Here is a 16357-nt window from a genome sequence, read left to right as displayed (position 1 = left end):
GTGCAGCTTATTATTACCCCCACCGCAGTTATGACTGCCCTACCTCATGGTCACTGGCTGGCCCATGCTTGAGCCACTTTTGGAATACCTTGCACCACCAGACCCTGTCAATGGCCAGGTCTCCCAAACAACAACAACAAAACAAACAGACTAATACTGCTTTCCTGAGAAGATGGCAGAAGATAGGCCAGAAAGAGGCCTACTCCTATCCAATGTTTATCTTTAATTAAATTGATGTGTGCCATGTGCCTTCCGCAGAGGACTAGTAGGGATTTTCTTAGTTGGATAACCTGGACTTCAGAGTTCTTATAGGAAAGACAAGAGGCAACCATTACTGCTTAACACCATTGGAAACAGGCAGAGGCAAGAAGGTCTACGGGCTCTGATATTTGAATACAGTTCAAGTTAGGGTTGAAATAAAAGATCCTATCGTAAATTGTTACACGGACAAGGATCCAATTCACAAGTTACACAGGTGTCATCCCATCTGTACCTTTAATGGAAATGTATTGCTAGATGTTTACATTCGTGTGTAAAGATATTGTTCCCCTCCTTTCTTTTTTAAATTAAGAAGCACTTTATAAATCCAAATGTAGTGGCAACCTCAGAAATAGGTTTTAAATCCTCAAGTTGCTTTGTTAAGGGCAAGAAGTGTCAGGGAGGGAATGAGTTTCATAGAAATCTCTTATTAAATTGAGGCAGAAAATAGATATGGGGTGGTTCTTGAAGTTTTGCATGGTGGCAAAATAAAGAGACAGACAAATATTCTTGCAAAAAAGACGTAAGTTTCTAAGATTTATTCTATCGTAATTTGAAAGATGTTGGTAATTCATGTAAGGCAGTTTTGTTCTAAAGTGGATTAGGATTAAAAAAAAAACCACAAATATTTATTAGGCAATAATACAATACTCAGTTCCTACCAGGAGTTGTTTTTGTTTTGTTTTTTAACCTACTTGAAGAGTCAAGGTTAATTTAACTTTTGGTATCTGAAGCAATACCCAAACTACAAGATAATAGATGGCTAAGTGCTAAATGACATTATCCTTGATGTGCTTCTCTTTGTACATTCTTGGAACTCTCATCTCTTGTGATTTTATCTAATAACTATGTAGGTCAATGTTTCTCAGTCTTGAGTAATGTAGGGACAGACTGCTGCAAAAATTTCTTACATTCCCTCAGTATGCAATGAAAGTATTTTTATTATTATTTTACCAAAACATGTGCCAATCTAAAAATAGGCACAAAGTACTTAACCTTACGATTCTTAACCTACAAAAAACAAATCTACAAAGTAAATACAGAAAAGTTATACAGCCCATAGAATTTAAACTAATTGAGTCACATGGATGTTTTATTGAAGCAAAAAAATCACACTCTGAGCCTGAGCATGGTTCTGCCTAACGTGCAGCTTTCTGTGCTTTCTACAGGTCTTTCTTACTAAGACTCCCATGATGACTCACCTCTTACCACTTCTTTACTCAAACCACTGTGAAACTACCCTTTATACACTTCCTGTGGGTTTTCTTTTCTTTTGCTGTGATTTGTACAAACACATCACGTGTGTATTAACTCTGCTTGTGACATTTTCTGTTTGGCAACAATTAATACAGTTCTATCGGTTGTCAACTTGAACTACAAATGAAAAGGTGAGAAATTTGGGGTGATTTGGTATAGGGTAGCTGTCCACATGGTCCCAAATGTTCTTCTTATTTTTGGAAGAGTGTCAGATGTGAAATCCTCACGAAAAGGTATTTTAAAAATCCTCACTAAAAACGGAGTGCCGCTGTGGTGGATGCAGCTGTGCCTGCCAGTTGCTCTATAAGGAAGCACGTGGTACCCCAGCCACTAGAAGATGCGTACAGTTCTCAGTTCCTTTAGGGTTTGTTCAGCTGCAAAGAGCTGCCAGGGTTTGTCCTCCACAGGTACCCACATTCAAGGACAGATGGAGGCAGTGGTATTAAAACTTGGCTATTTCACCTGAACAGGGACAACTCTGATGGGCTACATATGTTCCAGTTTCCCACGGACCTGCCTGGTGCTTTGTTGGCCTGCCTTGCAGCTCCATCTCGCCCTCCCAGTCCTGGTTTCTGCCTCTCTCCCATTAGTGATGATCCTTAATAAGCACTCTGCATGCCAAACTCCATCTCAGTGTCTGCTTCTGGAGAATCCAGCCAACAAGCACTCGAAAATCTCTCTGAGGATCCCGGAGGACTGAGAATTCCTCTTCTGGGGTCCTGCCTCTTCTTGCAAGCTTCTAGTCTTAAAGTTCAGCTTCTGGTTGTATACTCCCATCAGTACTTGAAATTCAGCAGGTCCAAAGCAGACACATAACCGATCTCTGGGGCTTGTGCCTGAGAACTTGTGGTTTTTCCCTCTGCTTTATAATTTATTTAATGGCACTGCCATTGTATTCCCACAGGATCAAAACTCGAGAGGTAATTTTGATTTCTCACATATCTTGCTCTGTGCAGTCTATTATTCATGCTTCTTAGCATGGGAAGAACTTTACTCACTTCTCCAGGGATTCACTCCCCTCTAAACAAGGGATCTCCTAAAACTGTAATGGAGACTTTCCCTTTGCTCTTGGGATACCTGTTCCCTTTAATAGTTTTCAGTTTCCCTTCTCTCCCTTTCCATAAACTTTAAAAGAAACAATTTTTTTTTTCTCAAAAAGGATACATACATAAAATTCCAACCCACAATCACCTACTTATTTTGGAGTGCAGTATGTTGGCTCACCTATTGAATAAAAGAGTAATGCTTTGAGAGGATGGCAGCAAGGGCCAAGGGCTTCACTTTTCCTCCTGCAATTGAGATTAAGGCAGCATAGTCATTAAAACATTAACTTTGTTTAAAATAAAGCAATAAAACAAAAAAAATCTTCCATTTTCTTTCCCTCTTTATCTTTTAAACATATATATTTTTAAAGATTTTATTTATTTTATTTGACAGACAGAGATGACAAGTAGGCGGAGAGGCAGGTGGAGAGAGAGAAGGAAGCAGGCTCCCTGCTGAGCAGAGAGCCTAATGCTGGGCTAGATCCCAGGACCCTGGGATCATCACCTGAGCTGAAGGCAAAGGCTGTAACCCACTGAGGCACCCAGGCACCCCAATCCTCTTTATCTTTTATATTGGACTAAAGAGTAAAGAAAACCAAGTCTTGATAAATGCCAAAATAATAATTTTATAGTATACAGACTAAAATGTGTGAATGTGATGAGGTTTAGAAGTCTTTGAAAACATATATACTTTTGAAAGCAGTCAACTCATTGAAAGATACTGCTGTTTAAAACTGAAAGTTGTGTCGTCAGTTGAAGATGAGAAACTGAGATGTTTGTGAGGGAGAGATTGTCAGGAAAGCAGTAGAACATTTCCTGCCCATGGGTGCAGTCTTGAGGATTTGTGATGGCCATGAGGAGTCCAGTAACCATCACTATGACACCAACAGGAAGCATGACACAGGACATAATCTTATCTGAGTGTGTCCTCGGTTCTTCAGACAGTTTCAGATAGCACGCTGATGGAATGATAAAAATTAGTGGAGCGGCACAGAGCACACCCTGCATATTGAAAACAAGAAATAACAATATGTTACCAGATGAGCATTCTTTGGACAGTTTTTGAAATACATTTATAAAATGTATTTATCTTTGTACATGTTAAAAGTTTAATAGGTTGAATCAACCAAGGGAAAGAAGAAAAACCCAAGACTTAGGAATAGGCTTTCCCCTTTCTGATGATATATTTACAAATGAGAATAAAATAATAGTATGTCAGACCTAAGGAAAAAATGATCAGAAAATAATAATTTAGAAAATAAAGCAGAAGGTAAGACCAACTTCTGGCAAACTCTTGAAATTTCCCATGCTTTCAGCACATCACATTTTCCTATACTCTTATTTCAAATTGCTAAGTAACTACTATGCTGTTCAAATATGAGTGGTCTATTTGTCATTTATGTACAAGAGGAGACTGACTACTGGGAGGTGTGTAGAGGTTATCATCTTTCCTCTTTCTTGAGTTGGTGTAAAAGTAGGTTCCCCTCTGTATGAGAAGAGAAAACTATCACCCCTGGGGCACTTAACATGAAATAGTTTTTCTAAATCCTCTTTCAAGTAAAACTAAACATGTTAATTACCCTAGAAAATTGACAGCAGAACTAAATGACTGACTCATTCACCCTCCCCTACATTAGCTTATGGATAAGTCCAACCTGAGGGGGCATGTCAGATTGAAAATTATGGGGAGTAGTGTTGTCTATTATAAAAATCCCAGGAGGCATGCCTGGTGGCTCAGTCAGTTAAGCCTCCACTCTTGATTTAGGCACAGGTTGTGATCTCACGGTCATAAAATGGAGCCCCATGTCAGTCTCTGTACCTAGAGGGAAGAGCGCTTGAGATTCTCCCTTTCCCTCTCTCTCTCTCTTGCAAATAAATAAATACATATTTTTAAAAAAAATACTGAGAGTTATTGACTTCAAGAAAAGATACTTTCCCTTTGAAGAGGCTAAATTTGAGTTACACACTTGGCAAATGAAGTAATGTTAAAATTTAATGCATTTTAGGTGATATAGTTTTAAAATTATATTAAATGTTAATTATATATTAAGCAAAATATAACATACTATTAAATATATTAAATATAATTGTATAACAAATGATATTCTCTTAGGCCATAAAACACAAGTTTTTAAAAACAGACAATATAGCAAATCGGTTTAAAATTAAAAGCAAGCCTTCCATAAAATACATGTTTTGCTATATTTGAAAAAATTATGGAAATATGTAAATATACAGAAAAGTATAAAGAATAGTATAATGAAACCCTATATACCTATCACCTAAGGTTTAAAAGCTTCCTGACACATTAGTTGGTAGATTTCCCCAAGGAAAAATCACAGAAAACTGATTTTGAAGCTGGAGGATGTAAAAAACAGATTATAACTTGAAATATTTTAAAATAAATATCTTCTCAATAGCATCATTTACTAAAATTACTGCGTTATACTCAGTACCATCCTCATACCAGAAATATTACAACTATGATTCCAAAAATACAACTTTTGTAGCTTTTACAGAAATAGCAGAAGTCCAGAGAAATCGCAGCTGATTGGAATACATTATGAAGTGACTATTGAGGCGCTATCTAAAAACCTGGGGAAGAATAAGAGGGACCACACTTCATGGAAAATATGCCTACAGCTAGAGATAAGAATGGGAAAAGAGGTGCTTAACTGTATTCTAATTTAAAATACATGGAAAATGTAATTTTGCTATTTCTAATACCTGCATACAAATAAATACCTACAAAGGTACACAGAATAAAGCATTAGTTTTCATATGGCAAGAACTGAATGAATTATGGACTCCTTAAGCTGTCTTGAAATACTCGAAACTGACAATGTTCTTTTAGGAAAAATACTGTAGAACTCCATCTGTGTTTATACTAACTATTATCTTTTGATTTCTTTGAAAAAATTTGAAAACAATGAAAAAATGGTTAAGATATAAATATACGTATGTGGGTGTGGGGGTGTGTATATGTATAGAGTCTCTTCTCTTCACAGGAACAAACATGTGAGACTAATGCATCTGAACTTCAGAGTGCTGAAAATGCTATCAGGATGAAAACCGCCACCAGCTGCTGTTAAGAAGCTGTCATCAGTCAGCATTTTGGGACACTTCCAAACCTAACTTGCTGGGCAGTCCAAAGCAATGGGTGTTCTGTTTATGCTGTAATTCTTAAGAGTTGAGAAAGTAGTAATTAGTGGGAAAACTATATAGCTGATGTTTGTACTGGAAGAAGTCCAGTTGAGTATCTTGTCTAGATAGTGGTTACTTTCTTAATATTTGAAAGCCCAGTCCTGCTAGAGGTTGTTGCTGGGACCCACGATCATCAGTAGAATGACACAGCAGTTCCATCTGCTCTTTTTCCTGTAAATTCGTCCTGCTTATTTGATCTATTCAACATAGCCTGTGTGAGACTACACCACTGGCTTCGGAATAATTTTTTGGAATTGCTAGATAGGATGTAAATATCCTAACTTTCATTAAAGGGACAATAAGATATAGCCTTATTTTAAAGGTAAGCCAGCACTGTCTTTTGATAATAACACTACTGATGCCAGGGCATTCTGCAATTTGCTGTAAGCAAATAACAGTAGGTGTTGAGATTTTTACTGGCAGTACAAATTGGGAACTTACCTGAATTCTCCTACCAGAATAGAAACCTCTCAAAGGGTACAAGGCAGCTGAAAACTAAACAAAAGATTGCTTATACCTCTTCTAGGTTTCTACATGGTAATCAGTTTGGGTTCTTATACTTGAAGAGAAACTCGGGCTCACTCAGGAGGTCTTTGGCAGCTTGGACTACGCCTTGCTTACCCTGATGACTGTATCTCTCTATGTGATCGGCTTGCTTGCTTCCTCCTACTTTAAGCTGCACACAGTGCTCATTGGGCTGGTTACTCTGGCCACAGGCCCCAGCTGCTTCATCTTTTCTCTGTACTGCGAGTAAAAAACCCACAGGGCCCAATTACTGTAGATGCCTTTTTTCTCTAATAGCAACATCAGTGCCCAGATACTGGATTCTTCATACCAAGAATGGGACTTCTGTTTATTTTATTTGCTTCTAAAATGAATCCTTTAAAATTGAGGGTGCATTTCCTTTCGAAAATATGTCATTGTTGTCTACTGCTATGAAAACAATGAAATAATAAGGAAGCTACGCTCTAAATGGGGTTTTGCTTTTTATTAAGTAACTGATGTAACTCCAAATATTTATCCTATATTATTCTACTCATAGTAAGTAACAGCATTTCCCCAACTTTGCAAATTGAGAGTCTGATTCTATTACACATCTCACTAGTGAAGATCATTATTCTACTTAGTGATGATTCAGACACCACAGTAGAAAAGAATTCTTAGAGTACAATTGTTAACTAAGATAAAACTCTTAGCTAAAAACTAATTTAGATGAAAAACTTTCAGTTCCATGTTATTTCATCTCCTGGTATTGATTTTAACTCATTGTTAAAGTCTAACCATATATATTATAGATTACTCTTAACCTCACTTATAGGTAAGTTTAATGCATAGGTTTTTAACTTAAAAATTGGATAGAAAAATGAAGCTACTTATTTTGCACAATTTAAAGCCTTCTATTTAGGAAACCTTAGGCTAGCATAATAATTAAAAATGTGGTCTATAGGGGCTGAAAGCCTGTGTTCAAATCTTGATTCTGCCACTTACAGCTAGTGTGAACTATTTAGTCACTCTGTTTAATCACTCTGTGCCTCAATTTCTTCATCTGTAAAACTAATACAGATTAAGGAAGGTAACACATGCAAAACACTTGGCACAGAGTCATCAATACATGTTAGCTCACACTGTCATTCTGAAGTGGAACACAGCATCACAGCATGCTTTAGATCTGGCCTACGTTCGTTCGTTACTGAGAGAAATGATGCCTCACCTGGCTCTATTAAATGTGACAAATGTCTACATGAAGGGAGTTGAGTAAAGACCTGAATATGTTGTTGTGCATGCCAAAAGACTTTTGTTGATTGGAAAAACACAAGCTCAGGTGATCTGTAAAAGAATGGAGATCCTATACTACATCCTCACAAAATGCCCTCAGTGATTCAGCATTTCCATGCAACACCTGGTGCTTATCACAAGTGCACTCCTTAATCCCCACCACCTGTATAACTCATCCCCCATCTACATCCCCTCTGGTAATCATCAGTTTGTTCTTTTTTTTTTTTTTTTTTTTTTTAGTTTGTTCTCTTAATTAAGAGTCTGTTTCTTAGGGCACCTGGGTGGCTCAGTGGGTTAAGCCTTTGCCTTCAGCTCAGGTCATGATCTCAGGGTCCTGTGATCAAGTCCCGCATCGGGCTCTCTGCTCATCGGAGAGCCTGCTTACCCCTCTCTCTCTGCCTGCCTCTCTGCCTACTTGTGATTTCTCTTTCTGTGTGTCAAATACATAAATAAAATCTTAAAAAAAAAAAAAAAGAGTCTGTTTCTTGGTTTGCCTCCCTCTCTCTTTTTTTCTCCTTTGCTTATTTCCTAAATTCCACAAATGAGTGAAATCATACGGTATTTGTCTTTCTCTGACTCATTTCACTTAGCATAATACTCTCTGGCTCCAACCATGTTGTTGCAAATGGCAAGATTTCATTCTTTTTTACAACTGAGTAATAGTCCATTGTGTATGTATGCCACATCTTATCCATTCATCACTTGATGGACATTTGGGCTCTTTCCATAATTTAGTTATTATAGATAATTCTGCTATAAACATTAGGGTGCATGTATCCCTTTGAATTAGGGTTTTTGTATTCTTTCGGTAAACACCTAGTAGTGCAATTGCTGGGTTGTAAGGTAGTTCTATTTTTAACTTTTTGAGAAACCTCCCTACTGTTCTCCAGAATGACTGCAGCACCAGTTTGCCTTCTCACCAACAGTGCAAGAGAGTTCCCCTTTCTCCACATTCCTACCAACATCTATTGTTTCTTGTGTTGTTAATTTTAGCCATTCTGACAGTTGTGAGGTGACATCTCATTGTAATTTTGATTTGTATTTCCTGATGATGAGTGATGTTCAGTATCTTTTCATGTGCCTGTTGGTCATCTGTATGTCTTCTTCCCATTTTTAAATTGGATTATTCATTTTGGGATTGTCGAGTTTTATAAGGTTTTTATATATTTTGGATACCGACCATTTACAGGTGTCATTGGCAAATATCTTCTCCCATTCCATAGGTTGCCTTTTAGTGTTGTTGATTGTTTCCTTCTGTGCAGCTTTTTATTTTGAGGTAGTCCCAATGGGTTATTTTTACTTTTGTTTCCCTTGCCTCAGGAGACATATGTAGCAATAAGTTGCTATGGCTGATGTCAAATGGGTTACTACTGCCTGTGTTCTCCTATAGGATTTTTACAGTTTCAAGTCTCACATTTAGGTCTGTAATCCATTTTGAATTTATTTTTGTGTTTGGTGTAAGGAAGTGGCCCAGTTTTATTCTTTTGCATGTTGCTGTCCAGTTTTCCCAACACCATTTGTTGAAGAGACTGTCTTTTCCCGTTGAATATTCTTTCCTGCTTTGCCAACGATTAATTGACCATATAGTTATGGGCTTATGTCTTTAAACCTAGTGTAATTGTCTTGGGTTATTAGATCATAATAGACAACTTAAAACTCTTATTTGTCTTCTTATGAGTATCTATATAGCCAGGTTTTTAAAAAAATCTGAGAGTCTTGAATCATGTTTTAAATTTTTAAAAATAGTCTTCCATAACCAGCTCAGATCTTGATTTTATAATAGACATTCATCCAATATTCTGCCCTTATTATTCTGTAATACCAGAATTCTGTCTTAAACACAAAAAAATTTCAATGTAAGTACAATAGGGAATATTTAATGTAATTAAATGCTTACAATTTTGTTGTCAGAGAGATAAGCAATTAACAGAAAGTTATGGTAATATTTACAAAAATATATCATTACTAAAAAATAAGCAATATGTATGAGGTTGCTTAACTTAAAGGGAATAAAAAATTGTTAGGCTATCAAGATGTGGTGAGCTATCAGGTAGTTGATAAACGTATTTTTTTATAACAGAATCCTATAGTATTAAAAGAACACACAACCAAAGATGAACTCAAATGAGACATTTAACAAAGTAAGAAATAACAGATCTGGGAATCATTATGTTGATCTCACCCCAGCACGGATGAAAGATTACTATCATTGTCAATGCTATCAATTTTTGGTAACACTTAATATCCCAGTGCTACACTAAAAGATGTCTTTTATGTCCAGGAACATTTGTAGAAATAGTTCCCGATCTGTGGTCCCAAGGGGCAACTGCCCATGCAGTAATTTGAGCACTGTGTTCTTAGCACTATGCCATATATTGTGGAGGATGGAAGAGGCAGCTAAATATCATTCTTGTCTTCAAAGAACTTACTCTCTGGTAGGGAAGGCAAGCTTATGGACAGTCCAAACAGTACATGATAACAATATATAAATCAAGTTAGTGCATTAAGGTCACAGTCATCCACTTACACAGATCAAGGTTGGAATGTGAAATGATTTTGTATGAACTTTTTAGCCTTTGGCCTATGCAAAACTGAGATGTAGGTGAAAGTTACCTTTGATATTCATGCATCTTTCTATGAGATTGCTTTCTATCGCTGGTGGAATAGGTGATTCTCCAGGGTCCTGTGGTTTTGGGAAGCTGCCTACTCCCTACTCTTCGTATACCCTGCTACGAGAACATCCTCAAGAGTGTATTACTGACTGAATCTGCTTTTGTCTGTAACTTCAAATTCAGATGTCATCTTGAGGGAATAGTGTCTTGGGCACAGACAATAATACCTTCACCTATCCCTCAATTCTCAATGGAATGAGTAAATAATGATGTGGGATCTCACCTGTAAAAGTCTGCCCTCCCTTTGGTGCACAATTAATAAATGCTGAGTGGTGGGATTCTGAGTAGAAATTCCATAAGGATTGTAGAAGAGGAAAATTAATGATTCTAAAGTGGTAGATCCATTCTATTCATTTCTCACCAGATGGCATCATTGTCCCAGCTCCGCAAAGTAGAACCGAGGAGTCATTCTTGATGTGTCCCTCTAGCCCCCTGTGTCACCAAATCCTGTTAATCTTTTCTTCTATGTGTCTTTTGGGAATCCATCTCTTTCCTTTCTTTTATTCTTGATTTATATAGCAGCTGAACTTTTCATGTTTATTGGTGAGATTGTAAGCTCCATGAAAGCACAGATCTTTTCTGATTTCCTCCCATCATTGTATCTCAATTATATAGAAATAATATATATTTGGTCAACAAATAAGTGAGTTAGAAGTTGCACTAGACCTTAAATCTTTGTAATATTTGGATGAAAAAATGAAAGGAAAAGAATAATTAAAAAAGAATAAACATAAGCCAAAGGATAAAAGAAAGAATTAATATGGCTTACTCATAGGCCCAAAATAAGATTGACTAGAGCTAAAGGTGGATTTGGGAAAGTAAATGGTAAATAACCTTCTATAGAAGGCACAGGGTCAGATTACAGAGGCAACAGAGTTTATGCTTGCTCTAGTAGGAAAGTGGGGATTTTTAAGCATTGTCAAGATAAACTGGAAGCAGAACTTAAATACGTGCTAGTTGAAGCGCAAAGCTAGTTTTAATTCAGATGTGATATGATGAGGACTTAGACTTGGGAGAGAGAAGTAGAGATTATGAGGGAAAGGTCTAGAAAAGGAAACAAAATATTTTAAAGAAAAAGAACTTGGGCTGTGATAAGTGAATGTGGGGTATAGATATAAGTCTCTTCATTCACACTTTTTTAATGAATCCCTCTAGACCTATTTTTATGCAGCAACTTCCAGATCTAATATTTATGTTTATTATAGAAAATAAAATATGAAAAAGTGCTCCAAACCAGGGTGTCTCAACCTTAGTACTACTGATGTTTTAGACTGGATAATTCTTTATAATGGGGGCTGTCCTGTGCCTTTTGGGGACTTTAGCAGCATCCCTGGCTTTCCCAATAGATGCAGAAGCACCCACCTATCCACCTGTGACAACTGAAAATGTTCCCTGGTAAGGAGGAGCAAAATCTCCCCATTGGAGAATCACTGCTCTAAAAGTATATAGTTTTAGAAAGTACACAACATCATCATTGTAATATTTATTATCACATAACAAACACATTTTCATCTCATTTCAGAAACTGATACCTTTGTTAGGGAAAATCCTTTGTTAAATGTAAACATTATTTTTAAAGAGATTTATAGAATGGAAGGTGTAAATTTTTAAATGTACTCACATTGAGTTCTAAAACTTTTCCAAGACAATCAATCAGCAATGATGTAAGCATGGCTACAGTAATGATAACCACTGTTACAATAATGTGGAAGACCAACGAAAGATTCCCACCAAAAAACACATTGGTAATTACCTGCCAAATAAACACATTATTTAGAGAGGGAGTCTCAGAGGCATGCAGGACTTCTCAAGAAAGTATATCATATTATAGCACTTAGGACTGTATAAAAAACTACCAGTAAGACAGTCAGTCAAATCATAAGCCATATGAATGTCCTATCTTTTCCAAAGTACTCACACATAGACAAACACACACTTCAATAACAAGTATTCTTTGTTGAATTATTAGATGGGCAATAGATTATATTATAGACCCAAAACATGGTATATAATGTGTGAAAAAACATATTTCTCAAGTGTAAGAAAGATCTTGGGAAGTTACCTTATAAGGTATTTGAACCCAACAAGAAACATTGATGCTATTTAGATTATTTGAGTGAGAGGAGACTGAAGAGAGTCAACCAATCTAAGAAAAGAAATAGTGATCAATTTGTGCCTGGATAAAAAAAGATCAAATAGAATTTAGAACTAGAAGGAGCTTTAGTTACCTAGATCCAACTTTCTTTAATCAGTTTTATAGCAATCCTGAAATGTCCTTGTCCTACCTTGGCTTGAGGTAAGGTTTGAAACATGGGTAGGATTTAGAGCAGAATTAGAGACTGAGGTAACAGTGTAAAAAGAGCAAAAGAGGAAAGAAGAACAGGAAAGATACCTATGAAAGACAAAAAGGAGACAATCTGAATAGGATTGACTCTGTGCAAGAGAACCCTGAGACAAGAGTTGGGAATGGTAGAAGGTCAGATGCTGGGGACCTTAATGAAGCCAACTCTGCAAGCTGTTACTTACCTAACATTCCTCACAGACCGCACACTGCCATTACCCTGCTAACAATTACCACGAATAGTAATAAATTTTACTCATTTATGGTTTTGCAATGTGTGATATTTTTCAGATATTTAAAATTCATTCTTATAGAAGCCTCTAATATATGATTATAATAGTAGAAAATCACTGAGTGTGGGAGACTAGTGAGAGATGCTCATTAGCGGTATGGACAGGCTTTTTGGCGCCCTTGTATGTGGCTGGCTACTTTCCCTACAAGTAGAAATGGCTTTGACTTTGTTTATGCTAAGTGTGTGTGTATGTGTGTGGGGGGGGATAGAAAAGAGAGAAAAAGGAAGTGAATGAGTAAAGTATATTTGAGGTTCCTCCACCTAGTATTTGCTACCATGGAAGAGATCTTGTTTTAGTTCTATCTTCCCATCACGGCAGCTGGAGAGGAAACAAGTTCCAAGGACTAAAGACATAAGCTGTGCAGGTGGAGTGACTCAGATGGTCACAAGAAACCACATGAGAATGTACCCTCTGTTAACCGCTGATCTACAGATCAGATCTGAACCCAAAGTACCGGGCAGAAGCTAAAATAAAACCATTTCCTGCATCCAACAAGAGTAAAAAAATTTCAAGTTTCTTAGATTTGAAAAGTCTTCATAAAGTTTAGTCTACTTCTCCCTTATACTCAAGGTGGAGAACTGGCCTGTGAGTTAGACATTTGTAAGTGAGGACAAGTGCTATTTGTAAAAGGATATACATAGTGCTGAACATTTCCTTATTCTACTTCCCTGAGCATTTCCTTACCCCCAGAACTGGCATAAGGTAAGCACTGGTCTTCCTCTAGAAGCCCTATGGTTAGTTAGCGTATTTAAAGCTCTGTAGGTGTTTCACTTCACACATTAGACCCATTCACATGGTGCACTGTGTAAATAGCCTCTAGGAATAGATCCTAAAACTAAGCCCTTTTCAGTGTGATTGCTGAAAGAACCACTGTGAAGCAGGATCATGCTTTTTCTGCTGACTGGTACAGTGGATTTTTCGCTGACTGTATAAGGGATTCCCGACAAGCCATGTTCTCCAGCTTTACACAAAAAGAATGAGTTCTTTTTCACTTAATCTTCCTTCAAAAATCCATACATATAGTATAAACACATCACAAATACATATGTAAAATATACTATGTCTATTATTTTACATGGTATAAAAATATAAATATATCTGTATAAATATATAAATAAATATATCTGTAAAACTAGTGGTTTAAGTTGAATTTTGGTTTTCCATAGACAATAAGGCATTTTAGTTTTTTCAGAAATACAAAACTGATCAAAATCTGTTCAAAGGATGATTTTGTAAAACATGTTTTTAATCTTAGTACTTAATTTCTTTGTAAGAATGTTTTTAAGAAAGAACAACTTAGTTTGGCTCTATTAAAGGCTGGCACTCATTTCGGAATGCAATTGTATAAATATTTATACTTATGCTAATATAAACTAAACCACCAAACATCATCTTCAAATCTAACATTTGAAAAAAGTAACTTGTAAACATGTGGATATAAATTTATCTTTAAACTGGTTGAAAAAGAAATGTTTAACTTATATAACTTGTCATGCACTTGTGAATATGCAGAATTAAATTATTTAAAAATCTTCCTAAATTAAATGTAGTAAGAAGGATTGACTAGTTAAAATGTTAGAAAGGAATTGTGCTTACCTCTCTAGTCACAAAGCATTCAATAGGGTATGTTAAAATGACAGTGACTGCATAACAGAACCTTCCGAATGTTACCAAATCATCATTTCTGCAATAGTTTTCAAATAAGTCTCCTAGAGAATAATATAGAATAGATGAGTTTCAACAGAATATTTGAAATAAATATCTAACAAATCAGATATTGGATATTTATTATATAAGTAGAGCTCCACGAACTCCATTTAATTAATAGAATAGACTGCCAAGTCTAAATACACGTTTTTTTGTTTTCAACAACTATACATACTGATAACACTTTCAATAACTTCTCAATACCTTCAATAACTATACATACTGACAATTATATCCTGATATTAAAACTAGTACATGTTCCACATGAAGATGAATTAATCGGTGACAGTTTTTCTCTTACTCTCGGTTTGTTTTTAGTAGATCTGCCTTAAATTTGTATCAACTTCTGGAAAATACTTTCATCCATTGTCTTCTGACACCTGAATCAACTCCCTAAATTCTTGTGCACTAGCTTTATAAACTTGCTTCTGGTCTTTGTTTCTGGCAAATAAGTGACTTCATTATTAAAAAAAAAAAAAGTCTGTTAAAATAAACAAATTTCCTTTTGAAATGTTATTCTTAGATCAAGGGCAATCCTGAAAGGAAGAGTAGACCAGTACATCTGGGGAGCTGAATTTCCTGTAATCATGCTATCGGGTTTAATCCCAGACCCAGGGCCACAGCAAGGATTCACCTTTCATGGTATCTGACATGTACCCGAGTGCAAGTGCACTGATACAAAACTGTAAAAATATGTTTATTTCTGAGGAAAAGCATTATATTTAATTAGTTCCAAACTAAACAATGGACCATGTACACCTTGAATCAATTCTTTTTTTAGAGACTATATTTTCTCAGATATCTATGAAGAAATGGAAGGATCTGATGATCATGTCGTGTCATGTCATGTCAGCAAATTTTCCCAATACTGAAACAAACACTATTTGGGCTTATTTATTTCCTAAATATAACACACTTACATTTTAAAATTTGGGATATATTTTCCAGTTAGACTGAAGAAAAAAGTCAGATCAAAGTCACATAGTACTTCAATGTTTAAGAAGAAAACAAAACTATACCTCTGTTCCTTTTTTTTGTTTGTTTTTTTCCATTAAAAAGCTAAATGGCGCCCTCTGCCAAGACTTACTTTAATGACCCTTCTCCCCTCCCCCTATAAATTGGAACCAATGTACATTACTTTCTAGGGTCCCTTTTGGGCAGAAAGGGATTAAACCACAAAGCAGTCCTGACAGAGACCTAGTTCAAGGTTGACTGAAAAGATTCTACCACTCAGAGAAGAGGACAGAAGGTCTCTGATCACCAACCTTCACTAAAAAAAAGGATCCTACACCTTTTCCAAAGGGACTGAGAATGTCAAGAACACCCTCGACTTTACTGCCTAACAAGCTGAAATTTATCTACTGAAAGGGAAAAGAAAAGAAGCATGCATGCAGTTTGCACAGGTAAGACCAGATTTGCCTAAAATGAAATGGCCTGAAGAAACAATGTCAGTTTATTCCAGCTTGCGTCTAAGTATATCTTTGGGAATTATAGCTAAGTTAAAAAAAACTCAAAAAACAAAATAAAGTAAAATAAAACAAAAAGCCCAAACCAAAACCAACCTGTCAGCTTTGTTATATAAAGATTTAATTGTATCTATGCAATTACCACCGATAACACCACCAGGGAGGTGTGAGTAAGAAAGAGGGTGTATGTCTTACAGGGAAGGCATTTAAAAACCAAGGTTTTGTACAGACTGGCCCCTACAGGCCATTCACCTTGGCAAATGATGTAGCAATAGTGATACATGGCAATATTTTGAAACAAAATTTTTACCAAGACTTTCACAGTCACTTCATTGCTGCA

At 36.2% G+C, this 16357-nt stretch overlaps 1 protein-coding gene across 2 annotated transcripts in view; it reads right to left on the bottom strand.

Moving 5' to 3' along the window:
* Positions 1-3266: 3266 nt before the first annotated feature.
* Positions 3267-16357, bottom strand: part of SLC38A11 (solute carrier family 38 member 11) — a gene marked incomplete at both ends in the record, with an annotated part of 50217 nt that continues 37126 nt past the window's right edge. For both annotated transcript variants that reach the window (XM_080799486.1, XM_080799487.1), the window contains 3 exons: positions 3267-3560; positions 11832-11963; positions 14441-14553. In XM_080799486.1, coding sequence (XP_080655612.1) covers positions 3267-3560; positions 11832-11963; positions 14441-14553 — 539 coding nt within the window. The remainder of the gene's footprint in view (positions 3561-11831; positions 11964-14440; positions 14554-16357) is intronic.

The sequence above is a fragment of the Martes martes genome, assembly GCF_963455335.1.
Source record: "Martes martes genome assembly, chromosome: 3".
NCBI lineage: Eukaryota > Metazoa > Chordata > Mammalia > Carnivora > Mustelidae > Martes > Martes martes.
This window is presented reverse-complemented; position numbering and strand designations above follow the sequence as displayed.